General features: G+C 40.7%; 1 protein-coding gene across 2 annotated transcripts in view; it reads right to left on the bottom strand.

Moving 5' to 3' along the window:
* Positions 1-21,111, bottom strand: part of RMDN2 (regulator of microtubule dynamics 2) — a 77,409-nt gene that overhangs the window by 8,584 nt on the left and 47,714 nt on the right. The window contains exons 8-10 of one of the 2 annotated variants that reach the window (XM_019527159.1): positions 11,806-11,904; positions 9,729-9,782; positions 9,549-9,629 (exon numbers count right to left, since the gene is read on the bottom strand). In XM_019527159.1, coding sequence (XP_019382704.1) covers positions 9,549-9,629; positions 9,729-9,782; positions 11,806-11,904 — 234 coding nt within the window. The remainder of the gene's footprint in view (positions 1-9,548; positions 9,630-9,728; positions 9,783-11,805; positions 11,905-21,111) is intronic. The other variant, XM_019527160.1, reaches the window with a different exon arrangement.

Here is a 21,111-nt window from a genome sequence, read left to right as displayed (position 1 = left end):
AGAGTATTCTCAGTAATGGGAAGAAATGTTACAATAAATTCAATGCCCCTTAAATTCCATCTCAATTAACCTCTCTTAGAGTGTCAGGTCCAAGGCTCTTAAAGGAAGATCTGGAGAATATACAATCTTTGCATCAAGAGATTGCCATGATTTGGTTCAGAATGAATACACATATGTTTATCTAGTTATGACAGTTCTATGGAACTCAGAAATAATTTTCAGGACTAAGCTAAGACGTAAGTGTCCAGACATTGTTTTCAGCAGTTTCAAAATGGAAGATTTAGTTCTATTTCATCCTAGTCTCACATTTCTCAGCCAAAAGCAATGATGTCCCAGGCTCTATCATATCCTGGTGTATTCTGGTAAGTCTGTCAAAATTACACAATATTCTTTTATTCACTCTACAAATTATATAATTTTAAAATAGGTCTTCAGTACAGTCATACATAAATGCCTCTTCTCTTCAGAACAGGCAATAAAGGAAAGGAAATACACTGGCCAACCTTTTTGTTTAAAGAAAAAAAGAAAACTGTACATTACTCCAGGCCAAAGCCTGGGCAATTGTTCTGCATCTTTCTCTGCTATTAAAAACAGGAATAAAAATGTGATTGTTTCTAAGAACTCTTGTAAAGGAGAGGCTGGTAACAGAACACAGCTTTTTCACTTTTGGGATATCCCACTCTATCCAGAAAGGCTCAGAACAGCCTAGTACTAACTATAAACTAAGTACTGCTTGTCCTCAGTTTTTTGATAGCATTTCATAAATAATGTGCCTGACTCAAACAACCATTAACTAATGTATAATTTCATAATATTGTTTTCCCTTTAAGATATTTCAATCAATCAAGTCCCCCACTTGCAACATGTTATGAAATTGCTGCATGCCACAAGATAGTGTTTTACATTCTCTCATGCTTTTCATGTCTTCCTGTGGAAATATGCCATGATTTCTCAAGCTTCTCAATATTAATACCACCAAGGCTGAAAAAATAAGTATGAGACTTTTCACAACTCCTCATGCTCTAAGTGCACGTTATATACAAAAATACTTTTTCAAAATGTCAAAAAACAGATATTTCAACTATCTTTATGGTTTGTGTTGCATAGTTATGTCTTCTAGAAAAGACTTAAACTCAGTTTCTCCCAGTTAAGTTACATAAATTTTAATATCCTTATTGTTCTGTGTCTAACCTCAAAAACCAAATCTCACCACCATTTGGTTACATTTTAATATGGTAATATAAAAGGGTGGCCTGCCCTCTTAAGAGGAGTCTGCCAGCCTGGATGAGGAGCTACAGTTGTCAAAAGGCTGCTAATAAGGGAGTGGCTTGCTGGTGCTAAAAACCCTAGAAAGCAGAGGCACGAGGGCACGCCCAGACATGCACGGACATTTGGTTCCCCAGGGACAAGCAGCAGCAGTGCACCTTGCAAGGCAGCTACTTGTCCCTAGAGAATGCCTGTGCCATGCGCACTTTGGTGTGGAGCAAGTTACCTCGGGGGTGGTAGGGGAGGCTTCGGCCAGCACTGGGCTGAGCCCAGCAGTCTTACCTGGGGTCCTGGGGGCCTCCTGGGGCTGCAGCCACAGTGATCCTGCTGGGCGGAGCCTGGCTGGCAGCCACAGCACAGCTCCAGACAGCCGTGCTGTTTTTCAGCAGTGCGTGCTGGATATCCAGGGGTCAAAAAAAACCCAACAAAAACCTGCAGAACACGCCCCCCGCCAAGCAGTGCACAGAACACCATATTGTGCAGAATGTGGTTCTGCAAACGTGTCTGCAGCACCACATACCGTACTACTGCGCTCATCTGTGCCCAGAGAGTGCAAACATAGATGAAGCAACGGCAATGGTGAGCTGAACTGCATGGAAGACAAGACAGCTGTGAAGATAAGAGCCAAGGGGGACCTTTCCCAGTGTCCCAAGGTTTTGTATATTTGCTATGCTTGTTTAAAGACTCTACTGCTGAGGGACTGTTCAAGGGAACAAAAACCAGCCTGGAAAATATGCTGTTTAATACTGGGGCTGGCTGAGGCACCGTTCAGGGAACACAAGCCTGCCTGAAGAAGGCCACAGTGTGGCAACCTACGTACAGGTAGTCAACACATCCCAAACTTGTGACAGCTAAACACCAATCTTCCACAAAATAAAACTAGCTTCCTCCCCACTCCAACCCCTAGCTTAAGTTGCAAGCTGAATTTATACATGAACTGATGCATAAATTATTTTTTCAACCTGAAATAAGTTTAGGGTGGGTGAAGTTTCAGTAAGAAAACTGCACATTTTCGTTTTAGGTTGACTCACATTATTCACAGAGTTCTATTTTACAAGTAATTTCTTCAGAAAAATACCTAACTATGCACCTTTCTTGTTTCTGTACAAATGTTGATATTCCTGATGGTGGTGGTTTACCAGGACTTTTAGCTCCTTCCCACAACAAGTTATGGAGAAGAGGCAGCCTTAACAGAACTTAGCAAGAGACTTACTTTTACCCATAAATCTGATTCTCCTGTGGTCCCTAAATGAATACAATTTCTATTCAAAACTTTGTAGTATTGTAATCTTGTTTTAATTATTCTCTGCCATGTCTTACCTTAAAAATATCCTAGCCTAGACTTCAAATTAGATTTATTGCCTAGTATAGGGACTTCAAATTAGATTCAGCAGAGTATTTGACTTTGCAAAGTCTAGTAAATAGATCCAGTTTTGAGATGGGAAAAGACATGTTTTGGAAGATGCTAACCAAAGAGTTACAAACATCAAAATGACCTGTTGTGGCACAACACACTTTCAAATGAAGACAAATGACTGAAGTCTGCAATTCTTATTTGCACTCACTCTCTTTCTAAGGTCCCTGGCAGACATTACAGTTATGGCATGAATAACACAAGTGTTGATGGTGAGAGAAGTCAGCTGGCTCCCCTCACACACAGCAGATTCAAAGCCACAGGGTGGCAGCCCCACATAGGAGGATGTGGGCACACAGCTATTTAAATGCTAAGCTGGGGGAGTCAATCAACTCCACATAACACAGCAAATTCAAAACTGAGCACCTGCAGCCTGACATGCAGGGTTGTGGGCATGTTGCTTTGAACCTGTCAGTGCAGGTGGAGTCTGAAATTATGATCCAGGACTCCACCTATACTGGCAAGTAGAAAGGACACAATTGAGATCTGATCCCAATATCAAGCATCTTAGCATGCACATGTGGCATAGCAGGGCCCATGATTTTTTGGGATCAGAGCCCATCACACCATTAATTAAAATCATAAAATAATAGAAAAATTAGGGTTGGAAGGGACCTCAGGAAAGAAAGGAACTCAGGAAGGGACCCCTGGCTCAAAGCAGGACCATCCACCCCCACCTATATCATTCCAGCCAAGGCTTTGTCTAGCTGGGTCGTAAAATCCATCAAGGATGGAGTTCAGGGCTCTAATACATACACGCACATGAATGATAAGCCATATTTTATTCTACCTGTTAGGCATCAATTCTATTACACCCTGTTCAAGTGCTTGAAAAATCCATAAATCAAAAGGGTGGGTCCTCCTTGCTGCTCTGTGTGACTTATTGTTAGGGCTAAGGTGAAGGCATGTAAGAAAAGTAGATGCAGTAATGGTTTTTCTGGGACTTAAGCAGGGTAGAATAGGATCAGATATAGATGCTTAAATGGTATGTAGACACCTAATAGGTGAATGGGATCTGACCCAATGTTTTTAGCCCTTTTCTTTGCAGTGAAAATATTCAAAATATGAACCTATCATTAAGAACATAATAAGTGCCATATTGGGTGAGATGAATGGCCTATTGAACCCATATCCTATCTGTGACAGTGCCAGAAGTGGATGCTAGAGAGAGAGCAATGAATCAGATACATCTAGAGTGATCTCTCTCCTATCCATTACCTTTCCTGGCACCCACCATTACTGGTTTAGAGATGCCAGAGAAAACATCTCCAACTGTTCTGTTCAACAGCTATTAATAGATCTATCATCCACAAATGTCTAGTCCCTTGTTGAACTTGGCTATGCTATCTGCCTCTACCACCTCCTCTTAACTACATGTTCTACCAGTTAACTACACGTTGCATTAAAAAGTACTTTCTCTAGTTTTAAACCTGTCACCTACTAATCTCAGTGGGTGCCTCCTAGTTCTAGTATTCTGGGAGTTGGTGAACAACAGTTCCCTGTTCACTTGGTTCCCTGTTCACCCTTCATGATTTCATAGACCTCTATCACATCTCCACTTAGCTTTTTCTCCTTTCCAGACTGAAGAGACCTCTCCTTTTTTGTCTCTCTTTGTATAGCAACTGCTCAGTACTCCTGATCATTTTGGTTGCCCTGCTCTGTGCCTTTTCTAGTTCTACCACCTCCTTTTTGAGATGTGGGAAGCAGAACTGCACACAGTATTCAAGATGAGAGTGCACCACATTAGGGATAGTGCGGTGACTTATACATACATATAAAAAACCCTTATATCTACATTCTTTCCAACTGCTGCATTTTTGTCTCTGTTCAGGGATCCTACTGATCTCTAGGTTTCTCAGCTGACTACTCTGACTTTTCTGCCCCCTTTCCCCAAATCCCACAATATTAATGCTCATTTCTGGGTGCATATTTGCCTCCTTATAGACTTTTTAAAATCTGCAAGAGCCACTCTAGCCCTTAAAAGAATCCATGCAAGACTCATGGTCCCTGCTAACTTACGAAGGTTACCAAGACATTTACTGTACATTGCTAAAACTTTTTAAATGTTTGTATTTTTTAACTGTTTACCTTTAGCTCTGAATTCCCAGTGCTTTTAACAGTTGTAATTTTTTACCATCAACACAATGCTGTAATATAGTCTCAATCTTAATGCCAGTTCAATACAGCTATTGTCTGAATTTTCAATAAGACACTGCTATATCCCCACTACACTTAAACAATTCCTCCTACTTTGCTTTTTTTCAGGTCTTCTAAGCCTAATATTTCCTCTTTCTTTTTTTAATAACCCTTATTCTTCCTATTTATTTTTCTAAAAAGCCTTGGATTATTAGAACTGCTAATTTTTTTCAAAGAAATTCACTATTTCCCCCTTTATTATCCTTTTTATTTTCCTAACAGTAAATTTAGTGCTCCCAGGAGGTAAGTGTGTCATGTTCCCAGAGGCTCAGATGCAGGAGATAAAACAGGTTTTTCCTTCTATTTTGCTTTTTTTCCCTCTTAGTCATGATAAAATCGGTTTTTTAGGGTTTCTTGCTACAAGTGTCACTCCTGAAAGCATGTAAGATTCTTTGCTGAAAACAAGGAATCAGTGTTTTCAGGCTGGAACTATGAAAACTTAGCCCTTTGCTGTTTTTACATTTCAAATACTTGCTCATATTTTCACTTCAAATTGCAATATTTTTTCTCTCAAAAATTCACAAAATAATTTTTTATCATGTTATTCCACCATATCTAGTTTGAACAGAATTTAACGTGCTGCTTTTAGTATTTGAGGTCTCTCAAAAGTCCATTATAAAGTAATGAGTTTTAGAAATGGGACTGCAATGACTAGTAGACAGAGTAGCCATTATATATTCAACAATGGGTTACACATAGCCTTGAACATAAAAAAATTATTTTCTTGAGACAAATGTTTCCCAGGACCTTAAGCTTAGCCACCTGGATAGCAACCAGAGGCAAGCAGGACAATTTAATATCTTATGCACCTCAAAAGTGCTAAACAGTGCTTTACAATATGAGAAGATTTATGATCAAGGGACAATCATATGACTCAAAGCCTTCAGTTCAGTATGGTGAAAAAAAGAAAGGACTCCAATATAGTTCTGTGGCATCAGTTTAATCTTCCAAATCGAATCTGTATTGTGACTCCTGCATTCCTTTACTTAAAAAAAATATGCATGCTACTGTGGAGGTTGTTTATTTAAGAGCTGCCAAGCTGATTTATAGGAATTATCTTTAAGAAGTTTCAGGGGTATAGCTTGTACCCGTGTTGGTTTAGGGCAGGGCCACTGCCGCCTCTGTGCTGTCCAGTGCGTGAGCTCCGGGCAGGCAGTAGCAGCAAACACCGCCCAGCATGGCAAGCAGGGGGCGGGGGGGCCAGGAGTGCAGCTGCTGCCACCGTGCACAGCCCCAATGGGCGAGCCCGGAGCCGACGTGGGGCCCAGGCTGGCAGCAGGGGTGGGCTACAAGTTGGTGCTGAGCACGGGGAAAACTGGCCCCTCCCTCACCCGCATGGGGCTGCCTGTGCCTGCTCAGGACAGCCCTGTGCAGGCTACGAGTGGCTGCAGCAGGGAGCGCAGGCCATGGGGCAGGCAAGGGGCCACTTTTCCCTGCACTCTGCACCAGCTCCTTCCCTGCCAGCGAGCAGGGGGTTGGGGCTGTGTGCTGTCCCCCACCTGTACCATGGGGCTGGGGGGGCACTGGGAGTGAGTGGTTGTGGGAGCACAGAGCCTGCACCCATGTCCTGAGGCCAGCACCAGCAGGGCCCAGAGCAGGGTGGCAGGAGTACAGGGGGCCCAACTGGCAGGGGCTCTATGGAGCTGGACCAGCTCCCCCCTCTCCCTGCTGGTGCAGCCCAGCCCAGCTCCACAGACCCCTGCCAGCCTTTGCCCTGCTCTGGGCCCCACCAGTGCGGACCCTGGGACATTGGTCCCAAGACATTGGCACATCAGTCCCAAGTTCATGAACAGGGGGCAGGGTACCTGTCAAGGGGCGGGGCTACCCATGCGACCCTCAACAGCTTGTCAAAACTGGGTAGTGACCCTCGCCTGAAATACTTGCCCGCTCTGGTCTAGGGACATAGGCACTGGCAGACAAGTTTCTTTGTGTAAATCTGGTATCTTTTATTAGACCAACTCAAATACTTGGAGACTTCTTTAAGAAGTTTGTCATTTCACTTGAGAATTTTCAGCTGTTCTTTTTGGAGACTTATTTATAATCTGCAGTTGATGATTTTTTCCCTCCTGTTCATGGGGGAGCTGCTCCCATCAACGCCTTCTCCTACAGCTTCACCACAGGAAGAAATACATCCTGTAGCTGGGAAAGCAGAGACGGTATCTAGGAATAAGTTAACACTAAGGTCAAAGAGCTTTGTTGATTAAACCTTTTTGTTTTCTGGGATCAACATTATGAATATAATATAGCCTGAGCCAAAGATGCTAAGCACCAGTTCTGAAGGATGAAGCCATCACTAACTATGTTTCTCTTCTTGGGTTTGTGCAGAACAGCTAATTGTACCATGATATATTCCTTATTTCTTGTTCCTTAAAACCAACCAGGCCAAGGACTTTATTATTTAGTCTATTATTGATAACTGAGCTTCTGAAAATATTTGTTGATGTACACATGTACCTCAATCAGTGACAGTACTTTAAAAACATTATAATCAAGGAATTCCTACCAGAAGAGGCATTTTTAATCATTTGAGATGCTGCATATGATTACAGTTGGAAAGACTGACAGATTTCTAGCATGACTGTGACAGTATCCAAAGCGATGTGTCAGATGATAATCTTGAGACTCTGCATGACTATAAGATGAAGCAATCTACAGACTTGCTTCTTATAGCTGTCTGACCTATTTCTTATGCTTCAATCTGTGAGCTATGTATTTTCAAATCTGTTGCTACTTTACACACTTCCCTGGTATCCATTTACCATTTTCTTTCCATGAGTCTCCTCAGTCTTAGAACAGTCTCTTCTCTTCCTTAACTGATTAATCATTCTTCCTACCCTAAACTCCAAACCCATAACATTTCAGTAGTTTTTCCAACATATTTTTCCAATTTTGGTAACAGTCTTCCTCTAATACAATAATCAGTTCAGTACACAATATTCTGATTCAGATGTGACTAGTGTTGAAATTTAGCATCAGCACAACTGGCACAATTCACATTCCAAATCTCTATATTATATTTGCTCTTTGCTTGTTTTTCATCAAACAGACTGGTTTTACTGCATTACTCACTATTACCCCAATGCCTTTTGTTCCCTGGATTTCTTTTAAATCTAATCCAAAATATGTCATAAATAAGAGGCCAAGTCAAGCAAACAATAATTTTGGTCCAAAAACACTGTAAAATCTATACAATCAGCCACAGCAGAAAGGGGCAAATTGTTACATTGTTTAGTTGAACAGGGGCGTTTGAATGCTCATTGCCTAATCTTATATAAACCTCCACAGTTCTGATTATCACTATTCATCTGCATCCAGTTAGCATTTTAAACACCAGAAAATTTGATGATGATGAAGAACTAATAGACTATTTAACAGAGGGTTTCTTTTAACACTGAACAGAGTCTATGGTATCTCAAGACCTCTTCAAGCATGCACACATTGAAGAGAACAGATCCTTTTGCTTTGCTATGTGTAGGGAATGTAGTGTCCACCATAACCAGGTGTTCTGTCTTGGTATGTTATTACTGCACAGTGTCTGAACTGATTAACTGCAACCCCATTTGGACAGCATTAGGGTGTATTTGAAGGAAAACATAAATCTATTCAGGAAAGCTTGTACAAGCATACAGAACTATCCATGCTTACACACTGGTTCAGTTACAAATGGTTCCCCTTAAATTACTATTTTTTATTTTTTCTACAACAAAGTGCTGCAAAAAATTATCACTAATTGATAGCAGACTCTTAATATCAGTAAAAAAAAGGAAAACAGAAAGCATATTACAACAAAGTAAAAAATAAAACACCACACTAAGATTATTCATGTTCATATCTGTACCAATAATAACACAAGATGATATCACACTTAAGCAACGCTTGCCTAATTAACTATTGTGATATACCAAGTTGGGTTGATATTAAGGCCCACCCAAGACAGTGTCGGAACATGTTAATACTCTACATTCTATACTTGTCAATCAAATTATAGTTCTATGTTAATGTCTTTCTCCTGCACTTCAAAGAAATGACTGGAATAATGCCAGTTTCTCTTATGGACTACTTCCCTCTCTTTCTTCTTCCTAGCACATATCCTGTGCTAAAAGCAGGGTCCTCAACTAACAAAATGCATGATTGTCTTTTGACACTCTAGAACATCAGAATATCTTCAGCTGTAGATCAGTAATTATGAAACTTGCTTCCATGGGAGATCAGAGAGTGAATGCTAATCCTAGCAGTACTGCCTGGTCTACATAAAATGAAATAAACCATTTCAAGACTTTCAAATGGCTGAAGAACATGTTGCATCCACTGCTGTAACTAATCAATGCTAATCTAGTTCAAATTGTACCAGTTTAATGGCAGTGTGCCTGAAGAAAACGAAGGCAAACTGAAACAATGTCCTATGCTACTGGTCCCTGTGCACTGGTGGCCTTAAAAAGTAATTGTAGAATATTCTGCTTTCAAGAGAAGAAATATAAATTGTGGGATAGATATCCAGAGCTGTTAGACAGACATCTATTAGAACAGCTCAAGTGAAGGTGAGAGAGAGAAAGAAGGTTCCACTGTTAAAAGGCTAAGTGATGTAGCGTTATTACTGTACTTTATTACTTTGATACAACATTAATGAGTGCAGTAGTTACACTAGAAAAGTTTTAGCACTTTTAGAACCCACCTCATTGGTAACTGATAAAACTGACAGTGCAGAATCACAGTACTTCAGTGCATTGCTTTTCTGGCCAAGTTTGTTATAGCACTAAGAAGGAAAAAAGAAGTGTTAAAATAATTAGACAGCTGCCATACTAACAACAGAATATATGAATTGTTTTTTTAACAAGCAAATCATTTTAACTACCTTTGCCAAATAGACATAATTATATTTGGAATATCCAGGATGCATTTCTTCAGCCTGGGTAATGAAATACAGGAAACAAGAGAGACAGAAAAATAGCACAGTAAGATTTGTGTGGTTAACATACAGTTTTCAATAATGCACAACGCTTCCTCAAAGACTAGGCTGGGGTTTTTTTTGCTGTCTAAATCATCTCCAACTGTATGCTTCATTATCCTTTAAGACTTGCTTAACACATATATGCCTGAAATTATGATGGTTAATATGCAAAATCTGGAAAAAAGCAGGACTTTGAGATTCTTCTTAAGTCACTGACCCTAGCTCCCTTAAAATCCTGCACACCACCAAAAAGTTTGTCATTCTAGGTACAAAGTCAACTGTATTCCCTTATTTTATCATGAGATGAGAGATAATAATGAATTATGCTTTAATTAATAATCCTCTTGTCCCTTAATGACTTATGGTCAACAGAGTATTTTTAATACATGTTCCTGAAATATAAACCAAAAATATTCACCCTTTTTAAACATACACAAGACATGCAAATTAGAATGATGATTGTACACTTTACAAAATCTCTCTTAAGCAATGGGCTATTTCAGTCAATAACCGCAACGTAGGAACTAAGAATTTACTGATGATGATATACTTATGCCCCATGAGTTACATACTTTGCCACCAAAAGCAGCATCATCAGCCTAAGATGAGAAAAATAATTTTGGTGCAGAAGATCTACTTTACAGCATCAATGACAGAGACCCTGTGCCAAAGCCCACTAAAGTCAATGGGAGTCTTTCTAATGACTTCAGTGGGCTTTCAAATCAAGCCGTAAAAAGATAAAAAATTGTTATGCAACAGAAGATTTTTAAAAAAATCTATTTTTAAACAGAGGAGGGACATGAAAAAGCAAGTCTGATACTGTAGAAAAATGTGAGAAACTGTTCAGCTGTCCACAATGTTCATATTGATAAACATCTATACCTTTGAATTAAGTTGAATAACAAGAAAATCTGTGCGTGCACTGTTCTTGAAACTGTACAATTAACACAATTGCATTTTAAGTGCTTATTTTAGAGCCAGGATCAATTCCACTTATTAATTATCTTAGTACAATCCTATTCTACCCCACTTGAGTCCCTGAAAATCCATTAAGGTAAAAGGCAGGTAGGTGACCCTCTTCCTTGTCACTTTTCGTGACTTAGTCTTAGGGCTACTTTTTTCTCAATCCAAGACTAGGGCTAAAATGAATAGGTGTTTTAAGAGTAGATGCATTAATTGTTTTTCAGGTACTTGAGCAGGGTGAAACAGTGTCACACACTTTAGTGCCACTTTAATTTCTAATAGGTGGAATAAGATTCAAGCCAAAGCAACTTGTTTACATCAGGCAGGTAAATGCTTTGGCTGTTTCACCCTGCTCAAGTACCTGAAAAACAATTAATGCATCTACTCTTATAACACCTATTATAACACCTATTCATTTTAGCCCTAGTCTTGGATTGAGAAAAAAGTAGCCCTAAGACTAAGTCACAAAAAGTGGCAAGGAAGAGGGTCACCTACCTGCCTTTTATCTTAATGGATTTTCAGGGACTTGTGTGGAGTAGAATAGGATTGTACTAATCCAAACATTGCCCCCTTAGAGCATCTAAACTTTCTATTCTCAGGTTTCAGTTGGATGCTAAAAGGGGCAATGTCTCTGATTTTTCCACTTGAAGAACATCAACGTTTTCCCCACATACGCTATTCTCCCCTCCCTCCCCTCCCCCCGCAAAAAGATTAAAACTCAGAATCATTACTAATTTTGCACTACAGATGTGACATTCAGTCTGATAGCAACTAATCTGGCAAGATGTTGTAGTGTAGTTAAAAGAGAATAGGGAATAACTGGGATTGGTCATCCTATGTCATTTAATTTTAAAAAAGAAAAAAAGAAGGAAAATCTTTTATTACAGGAATTTGTAGTATTTAGAGAAGCCTTGAATGTATAACTGTCGAACATCATTTGTTGAGCAAATCTCTTGAAAACAGTTACAGAGATCATCTGAAAAACAACTGTTCAAGAAAACTCTTGGATAGGATCTACCTTTAAGAAATTCTGCAAGGCTTCCTCTATTGTTGAAGTTGGTGGAGTTCCAAAAAGAGCTGCAGCTACTTTTTTCTCAATCCAAGACAACTGAGATACCTATGATAAAAGCAAAGACAGATAATACACTCAAAACCTACTTTTCAGTTCTGAATGCAAAATGCTGCCTTCTATTGCTGTATTCTCATCAGGGCTGTAGCATGGAAAAAACACAACCTGTTTATTCTTTACTCCTCCCCCATCCTCTCCTACCTTCTTAGGCTTGTTCATGGAGTGCAAGGTGTGTTGCGGATCTTAGTTCTCTAAACTGGTGGCAGAGTTTGCTGCTGCCAGAAGGTTGGGGGGAAGCTTTCACCCCATTTTTTTTCTGCCAAAGCCCATGTCCAGTGGGCAACAAAAAGAGCTGAATTCTGCAGCAAAAAATGGGGGTCAGGTCTCTCACCTCCACCCAGCAGCAAACTCCACTGCTGCTCTACAAAACTACAATCCCCTGAACACTATGCTCTGTGATGCTTATTGTCCACACCTAAGTTACTGCTTCCTAGAGTTGAAAAGTGCGAGCAGAGTGAGGCAAGGCAGCAGGGCACACAATAGCAAAGTAAGCTGCGGTGAGTAACCCCGAGGTGAGGCACTCCACCTCCCTGTCTTTCTGGAGAAGGACACTTTAAGGCAACTTCCAGGGTACATGACCCACTCACCCACCCCACATTACACTACTGATTCTTATACAGTTGATTATGCAAAAGAATATATAAAGGAGTCTTAATAAAAGACTTTTGGTTCACTACTCAAAGTATCATCTATTATGCAGGGACTGATGACACACAACCTCACCAGATTTTAAAAGTATAATCCATTTTATGGTAAAAAATAGTGCTGTACATTCATCACAAGGAACAGTGCAAAATACCAACTGAGCTGCTATGAGCTTATCACAGTGTAGGAAGTTTTAAGTGCAAACATCAAAAAACTAAATACATTTTTAACACTGAAGGGTTAACTCTTTTCTCTGTTAAGGTTTCTGAAAGGATAGATAAGACACTGCATTATGGTAACCCACCTAGTGAATGATTCTGAACATTATTATTGGTTATTTGTTTGTTTATTTATTCAATGTATATGCCATCCTTCTCAGCAAAGGCTGAGGGTAGCTTACAATAAGAAAACAGAATAACTTCAGTGAAAAGAGGACCAAAACAGTTCAAAACAGAACTAGAATAACAAGGTAAAACAAAGCTTCTCCACACCCCTGCCACCCAAACTATATCTCACCCTAGTTTTATTTAGTGAATGCCTACCCAAGTAGGATATCTTTTAGTAGACCAACTCAAATAGTTGGAAAAATTCTTCTTTGCAAGCTTTTGTGTACAAATACCCTTTGTCAGGCTGAGGAAGCATCTGAGTTGGTCTGTGCTCTTCCTGGATGAAATGAATTGTAAAGAAGCCAGAGGCTGGTATGCATGCAAGAAAGGCAGTCATGGAGATGTAAATTGAGGAGTCAGTGGGTGAGAGACAGGTTGGGGGGAGAAGGGGAATGAATGTAGCTGGTAAATAGTGGAGGGGTACCTGGGGAGTCAGATGTTAGGCAGGTTATAATGTGCCATAAATCCAATGTCTATATTTAGTCCTAGTGGGCCTCAAGAGGGATGGAGTTCCAGAGCTGAGGAGCAATTGCAAAGAACAGCCTTCCATATGTTTTTTGACAAGCAGACTTTGTGTACTGATGGTAACTGAATGTGCCTGGTAAGCTATTGGGAGCCAGTTCAGACTCTGGAGCACTGGAGTTATGTGTTTCTGACGACTCATGCCCATCAAGGTTGATGGTAGTTTTACTAAAAGCTTAGATTCTGGATTTGTATAAGATAATTTGGATAGGGAAGATCCTGCCTCAGACAGGGAGCTGGTCTAGATGACCTAGAGAGGTCCCTTCCAGCCCTACTTTCCTATGATGATTTCTATTTCTGCACCAGCTTCTGGACAGTCTTCAAGGGCAGCCCTAAGAAGAATACACTGCAGTAAACTAGCCTTGAGGTTACGAAGGCATGGATGATTATGGCTGGATCAGAATCTGAAAGAAAAGGTTGCAGGCTTCTCACCAGGTGGAGATGGTGAAAGACACTCCTAGCCCTTTCCCTCCAAGTCACATGGCCTGTCCCCCGACCATCACTTGTGTCTCATCAGCTGCAGTTGGATCACCTGCATCCGGTTCCAACTGCAGCCACTGGGAAAGAACTGGGACTGCTGGGCCAGGGTCCGAAAAGAAGGAGATATAAGAGCTGGGTGTCATTAGCCTCATATACACATTGCACAGAAGGGGCAGTAAGATAATGCTCTGGGGAACCCCACAGAAAAGGTCCCAAAAGGATGACAAACACTTATCCATCACTACCCTCGGGGACCTCCCTGCTAAGAAAGAGCAGAACCATTATCATCCTCTAGAGTGATGCCCATTAGAAGGCAGCTATTGTCATTATGCACGTTGCTGGTGCACCTCTATGAAAGGTGCATCTTTTCTTTTCCTGTGGTGGTGAGACACTGATATTGTTACACAGGTGTCCAGTTTAATGCTGACAAATAGTGCATGCCAGTGAGCCTGTCACTTGTCAGGATGGCAGTCTGACATAAAGGGGCTTTCTGAAATTGTCTTCATTATGGCTTCTCATTGTCTTTTACCACTTTTTCCTTTACCTATCTAGGCACATGCCTGAAGCCACAAGGGAATCCTGAGACTGAACGGGTTACTGGTATATTTTTAGTTCCACCATTTAGCACAATGAGTGAACAACGCCCCAGTCAAAGCAAGAACAGCACCAAAATGGCAACGAAGAGATGGAAAATGTGTTTGCTTAAATGAGATGAACCTTAAATTATTGGAGGAACCACTGCTTTTCTTTCAAGTGGAGGCTATCTGGTGCCTCTGTAGTGAAAATCAGAAACCTGCTCCTATACAGAAGGACTTCAACCCCAGCACCATATGCTTACTGAAATAGATTAGGCCTAACTCTACATTTGTATGAGGACTGAAGCACTACAGTTTCTTGGTAATTGCTGGCCTAACCTACATAAAGTGGGCAGACAAGAGAGACAAACAAAGTATAAAGCAATGTCAAAAAGTTGTATGAGAACCAGGATGTGAAAAATGAGCGGTGTCAGTAAGATCATGCACTTATGGAGAAAGTCCTACTGTAACCAAAGGCTTGGATATTTAAAAATGCTGCCTTGCTGCACTGCAGGTTGCTGATGGTGAATAAAAATAGCTAGACAGGGGGTGTGTCTAGCTATGTTGCTACTGCGCGCTGGTTACTCGGCATTTATTTAGTGCTTGCTTATACAAGAAAGATAATGAAAATAGCTATGGTTTATTTGGCTTGCTTATACAAGTACTAAACAAATGCGCAATAACCCAAGTTACTGCACAGTAGTCCCAGTGAATGCCTTTTAGATGATACTACAGTGCAGTAACCTAATAATACCGTGCGGTAGTATGTTGGCATGGGTTTTGCCACACGATGCTACTGCACAGTAGTATCAGGCTACTGCACAGTCAGTGCCTCATGTAGATGTGCCTAGGGAATGTAAAGCTTAATAACCTTGTGTGACAGGTGTACCTCTTCGGGGTCCGTCTACTGGTGACCCCACACACCTGTTATGGGCCAACCACCCGCCTTCTCACCTGCCATGCATTGTTGTTAATTAATTAGAATATGTTAATTAAGCGGGAGGCTGCTCATTTTACTGCCCTGATGCAAAGGGGGCACTATCTGTGGCTCCTTTGCTCCCCTACACCGCAGCCCAAGCCAGATGGTACTCACATAGTTTGGTCTGGGCCTTATTCTACTCTGGCCCCCTTGTCCTCCCTGGGCTCTCTGAGGCCCCGTCTCGCTGCCTCCGCCACCGGGGCTTCTCGCTGGGCAGGGAACTGCCAGCCTGGCCTCAGCTCTGGGGCTTAAATGTGAGCCAGGCCCCTTCCTGTCAGCTGACCTCTGGCAGGTGTGAGTCACCAGCTAACTCTGGTTGCCCTGGCAACCAGCAGCTGGGGCTCCTCACTCACTGCTAGGGATCTTTCCTAGCAGTTTCCCCTCTTTAAAAGGAGCAGGGCACTTAAGTGCTCCGCAACACCTTGATACTCCTATTCAGTTGCTCCCTAACCTTCATCAGAGCTTCAGTTTTCTTCTGCAGCAGTCAGCAATTATTCACAAAGTCTAGAAAAGCATGCAATTAAATTTATTGTAAAATATAAGAATCTATCCAGAAGTAAAGGTCATAAGAGATACCTAGCCACTGCCACTGACCACAGTTTTTCCATTTTTACTGAAGGCAAACCTTTCACAATTTCTTGCTGGAAGCTGTTACAAAATATATCTTTACACAGTATTAAGGTAGCCAGCACACAACAATTAAGTATACACAAACTATTTTCTTGCCTGGCTTCTACTTCTTTGGCCATGTAAAAATAGCACTGCTTGGAGAAAGCAAGCATCCTAGCCAAGTCTCAATGGTTGCCTGGCAAGGGCCAAATTGTTATTTGCTAAGTGTCGTCAGTAAGTCTTTCACTCAAAATCATTAAAATAATGTTTCACAGATAAAAAATATTAAGAAACCATAGTTATTTTCGTTATCTTTCTTAAATTTCCCACTCCAAAAGCCTCTTCAAAAGTCCTGTTTTTGAGAAAAATATTATTTGACAAGCTCGCTGTTCCCTGTTCATTAAAAAGCATGTTGCTTCACCCCTGTACAGCACAGTGCTAATTATGTGCTATAATGTGCAGCATGGGGGTTTATACATATAACTGCATGTCTACATATAAATTGACTCCTCACAGTACACTTTTCACTTGCGCTTTATTTTCTAAAAGGCATCAAGTGAAAGGTTGCATTGGGTTTTAAAATTAAGTGTCTCGCTCTCTTCAGAACGATCCACTGTTGGCATGCATTTTGTTTTCTTTGAAGAGAAAGAAGATTTTCTAGTATTTTTAGGTGCATCATACCCATATGGAGTGAGCTCATTGGCAGGGGAAGGAAGAAAAAAGGAAGGAAGGGAGATAATCTGCTTATATGGTACTTCTCTGGACCACCACCCAAAATTCCCTGGGTAGACACAGAAGACACACAACATATATGTTATCGTCACACACACACACACACACACACACACACACACCCACCTCTGCTCTGATGCAACAGTGAAAGGACTTTCAGTTTTTCCACTGTGGAGTTTATAATAAGCCACTCTATTTCCACAGGCTAAAACTTAAAAACATTTTTTGTCTGGCAGATGTTATGTTTTCATAAAGATTTAATCAAAATTGATTTACTGAAGTTTTTTTTTTTTTGGCTGGCTTGGGTGCTGTTTTGCACTGTTCAAACTAAATAAAAAGCTTTTCTTGGCCACTTTTGTACGTAAAACCCCACAACTTAAAGCAACACAGTTACCACTATTTTAAAAATGAGTTGGCATACATGGGCAATATTAAGTTTCTTACAATCCTTAATGCTCACTGGGTGTGATGATCTGGAATATGGATAATTCACAACCATCCTCATGCTTTCAAAAGAGTTTAAAGTGTTCAGATTTACCTACAGACAGACAAATTATACATAAGACCTATAAATAGTTATTCTTTATCCACTGTGTGTTACTGAAGCACAGCTGGCTTAGACCAGGTACTTTTTTAGTACATAGAATGGTTCAGAGCAATAACCGCAAGGAAAGAACCATGTACATCTTATTTCCAGGCTGTAAATACACACGAAGATAGAATAACTCCTTTTTACATTACACCCTTTGCCAGTCTCAGAAAAAACCCCAACATTACCTTTGTTATTTCAATTAGTTTCTCACTCAATTAAATATTATTTTGAAATATTATTTTTCCACAGTTGGGCAGTCTAATGACTCTTTAATTACTGTATTTAGAACTGTCCCAAAGAATGTGAGGCAGTTTTGGAGGCCTGTAGAAGATGGGACCAGGGAGACCAAATGAAATGATGGCTTCATTACCATTAGTAGCAAAACTTCTACTGGACCAAGTGCTTCCATTGCTGAAACATCTGGCATTTAAAACTGTGGCATAAAGAACCACAGTTTATGGTTCTTTATGTCAGTGGCATAAAGAGCCACACATGTTATGGCATGGCTTGTTGATATTGCTGGAAACATATTAAAGAAAGACAATAGTCTTCAGGTTGGTGGCTGACCTGAACCTCTCTCATGTGCTTAGCTTTGGATGTTTGAACCTTGCTCTATTTAAACTCAGTAGAGAGAGTTAGTTAGCCATGTTAGTCTGAAGTCAGGCAGAATACAGGTTAGAATTGTACCTCAAAGATTAAATCATACTTGCTTAAGCTCTCACATGCAATCGCTTACTTCATCTGATGCTATGAAGGGGCTGCTGGGAGCAGACCTGACATCTTGGAAGTTACCCTGAGGGCACTGTGAAGGGCAGGGGAGGAAGTATTGTGAACTCAGTTCTAGAAGAACATATGCTTATTCTCCCTTGGACCCTAGCAAGTGAATTATTTAGAAGTGGAGAACTGAGAAGGACCGTGATGCTTTCTCTTTTTAATCAAAATCAATTGCAAGGAAGAAAGATACTTAGGACAAGGCACCATCCCTGAGATGCTACTATTTTATGCTATCTTGCTATCTTGGAAGACTAGAAACCTTCAGGATCAATTTTTAAAGATGAACTTCACATTCCTGAAGGTCATGTGTTTTTAAAAGCCAGCTTTCCCAATTATTGTCTATCACGCACTAGGGAGTCTAAAGAGGAGGACTGTTCCTTGGCTTCAGAGAATAAAGAGAATTTAGGCATTACGTCTTCCTATATGCTTATTTTCTTTCTCCTGTTTGAGACAGAGGCCCAAGAAATCATCAAATCTCTTATTAACTTCACTAATGCCAGAGGACAGCATGTCAGCCACATATCTGTACTACCAACAAAGATGGGAAGAATCAGGAGTGCTCACTTTCAGGAACCTTGGCATTAATGGAGAGAACAGGACTATCACTTTCTTCTCTCTCAAGATCCCTTCTATACCAGATGAAATGGCAGAGTGCTTTCAGGAGGACATTCAGGATACTAAGATCTGTTACTGTCAGAGTCACCCATGCACTACTGCTGCTACTATCAGAGAAGCTGGCAGCCAACAAACTCATGGAAAAGGGGAATAGACCCTGGCTTTCTGTTAGAGATTTTGTGCCTATATAAGAAAAACAAAAGGTTCAGGAGTAGCCAAATTTAGTGATATAAGTTAAAATATTAACATGCTAGGGGATATTATGTTTTTTGGTTGTTATTGTTTTAAATTAAATGGAAACAGTGTCTGTTAACATTATTTTCAAATACTAGGTAATGGGTACTAAGGCAACAAAACCATTCCATTTGAAAATTCAGGGCAGAAGTGATTTGCATCTTTAAAGAATTTTCTCCCCCTCATGCCTCCTTTGTAATAGCTAACTACACACAATAAAGATGTATCTTCCATAAATTTAAAACAAATCCAATTTCAGCAAATTGTCATGTCACCCACTTAAATATCCTCAGAGGATTTTTTTTTAAACTGAAGTAAATCAATATGAAATGAAATAATGTAATTGTATAATGCTTTGGGACTCCTGGCAGAAATTAAGCAACTGGACAGCCGCCTGGTTTTAAACCAACAAGCTTCCAAAACAAATACTTTCACTTTTGCCAGCCTATGAGTTAAGAAAATGCCATAGTCTGCATCTGTATTTACCTAATTATTTGACTAAACTCCCCAGGCTTTTACTTACCACTGAATAAGGGGAAGAGGCTTACAGACTATAGGCAAAGTGACTAAGTCAGCCCTGACATAGGTCCACTGAAATCAGTCAATGTAACCAACAGTGAATCTGTTACACAGTATAAATTTTGCAAATATAAAAAACAAAACATTTTAAATTTTAACATCACAGTTGTTGTACTGTTCTGCTCTGACTGTTGTATATCAGTCCTGTAAGGCCATGCAGCCAAAACAGACATCTTAATCAGATACTTGGCCAGATTTATAGCTGCTTTGCTTCACTGGAGTGCTGAAAAACTTTATGAAAAAGCACCATGTACTGTTTGCTTATCGTCCAAAGCACATAACAAGAATACAATACTTGTATAAGAATACAATACTAGTATAATCAATCATAAACCAAAATCATTTGTGTAAAAATATATATTTTTTACTGCTCTGAGGGGCCAAGGAGTTTTCATACAGACATTCAGCTTCTCCTGGGAGAGTTGCTGCTCCTCTAGTAGAAACCATGAGTATACAGCTGTTCAGGAGTTTTCTCCCACAGCAAAAATGGCCACTCCTCGAGAAAAACTACCCAGGTACAGCAAAGGTTACATTCCTCCTAGGAGAAACTCTCCTGGGAGAATAAATGTCTATACGTATTCCCTTCTGAGAGAAGCTACAGTTTAGTCCTCCAGCATCCCAGGGTGCTATGCTTTCACCCCTAGCCCCATGGCAGATATTGCTCTCAGGAGTTTGAGGCCCAGCCAGTTGATATATGGGGACACTGGCCCCTGTGCCAGCTGGACTGCTAGAGTGGCCCCTGCACCCTCTACCCACTGCAGCAGCCTGGCAGCAAGGGATGCTGCCTGGCTGTGTCCTGCTGCCAGCTGGGACAGCATCTTCCCCTTGGACCTGCAGCCACACATCTGCATGCCTGCCAGACCTGGATGGGGACCACACAGCAACCTGGGCTGTGGCATGGGCCCTGTAGCAGAGCTGTCTGCACCTCTTGGCCAGCTGCCAGTGGGCGGTGGCTGCACAGTTGGCCTTTGTGCAGCACTGCTCCCTTGCCCTGACATCTGGCCAGCTATTGCCTGGAAGATGTGCTTATTGTGGTGGAATGCTTTAAACTGTCAAAGCATGTTTTCCTGGCCCGAAATGGCCAGAAGGTCTGCCACCTCACTGGCCCTCCAGCTGGGTCCCCAATGCCAGCCCTGGGCAGGCTCCTCTGCCTGAGTCCTGCCACTTCCTTCACTAGCAAAGATCCTGGTGGTCTCTGTTTAAAAATTTCAAATCCTTTGATAAAAAAATCCCAAAAATCACTCATTAAAATACCAAAATATCCATGTTCTTCCATGATTAAAATGAAATGGCACTACATATATACACAGAGAGAGAGAGATCAGTTGGGCAATGTTTTATTAATATATTTAAAGCAATTTGGAAGCCTACCAGTGCCTCTATCATCATCATCATAAAATAAATTCTAAATACCTATATGCTTTGGTGTTTGCTTTTGTTATTTTTATCATAGAAAAAAAAAAAAAAAAAAAT

Source organism: Gavialis gangeticus, unplaced genomic scaffold (assembly GCF_001723915.1).
Source record: "Gavialis gangeticus isolate Ggan-Ray unplaced genomic scaffold, GavGan_comp1, whole genome shotgun sequence".
In the NCBI taxonomy this organism is placed as follows: domain Eukaryota; kingdom Metazoa; phylum Chordata; order Crocodylia; family Gavialidae; genus Gavialis; species Gavialis gangeticus.
Note: the sequence above shows the minus strand (reverse complement) of the source record. Positions and strands in the feature narration are given on the sequence as shown.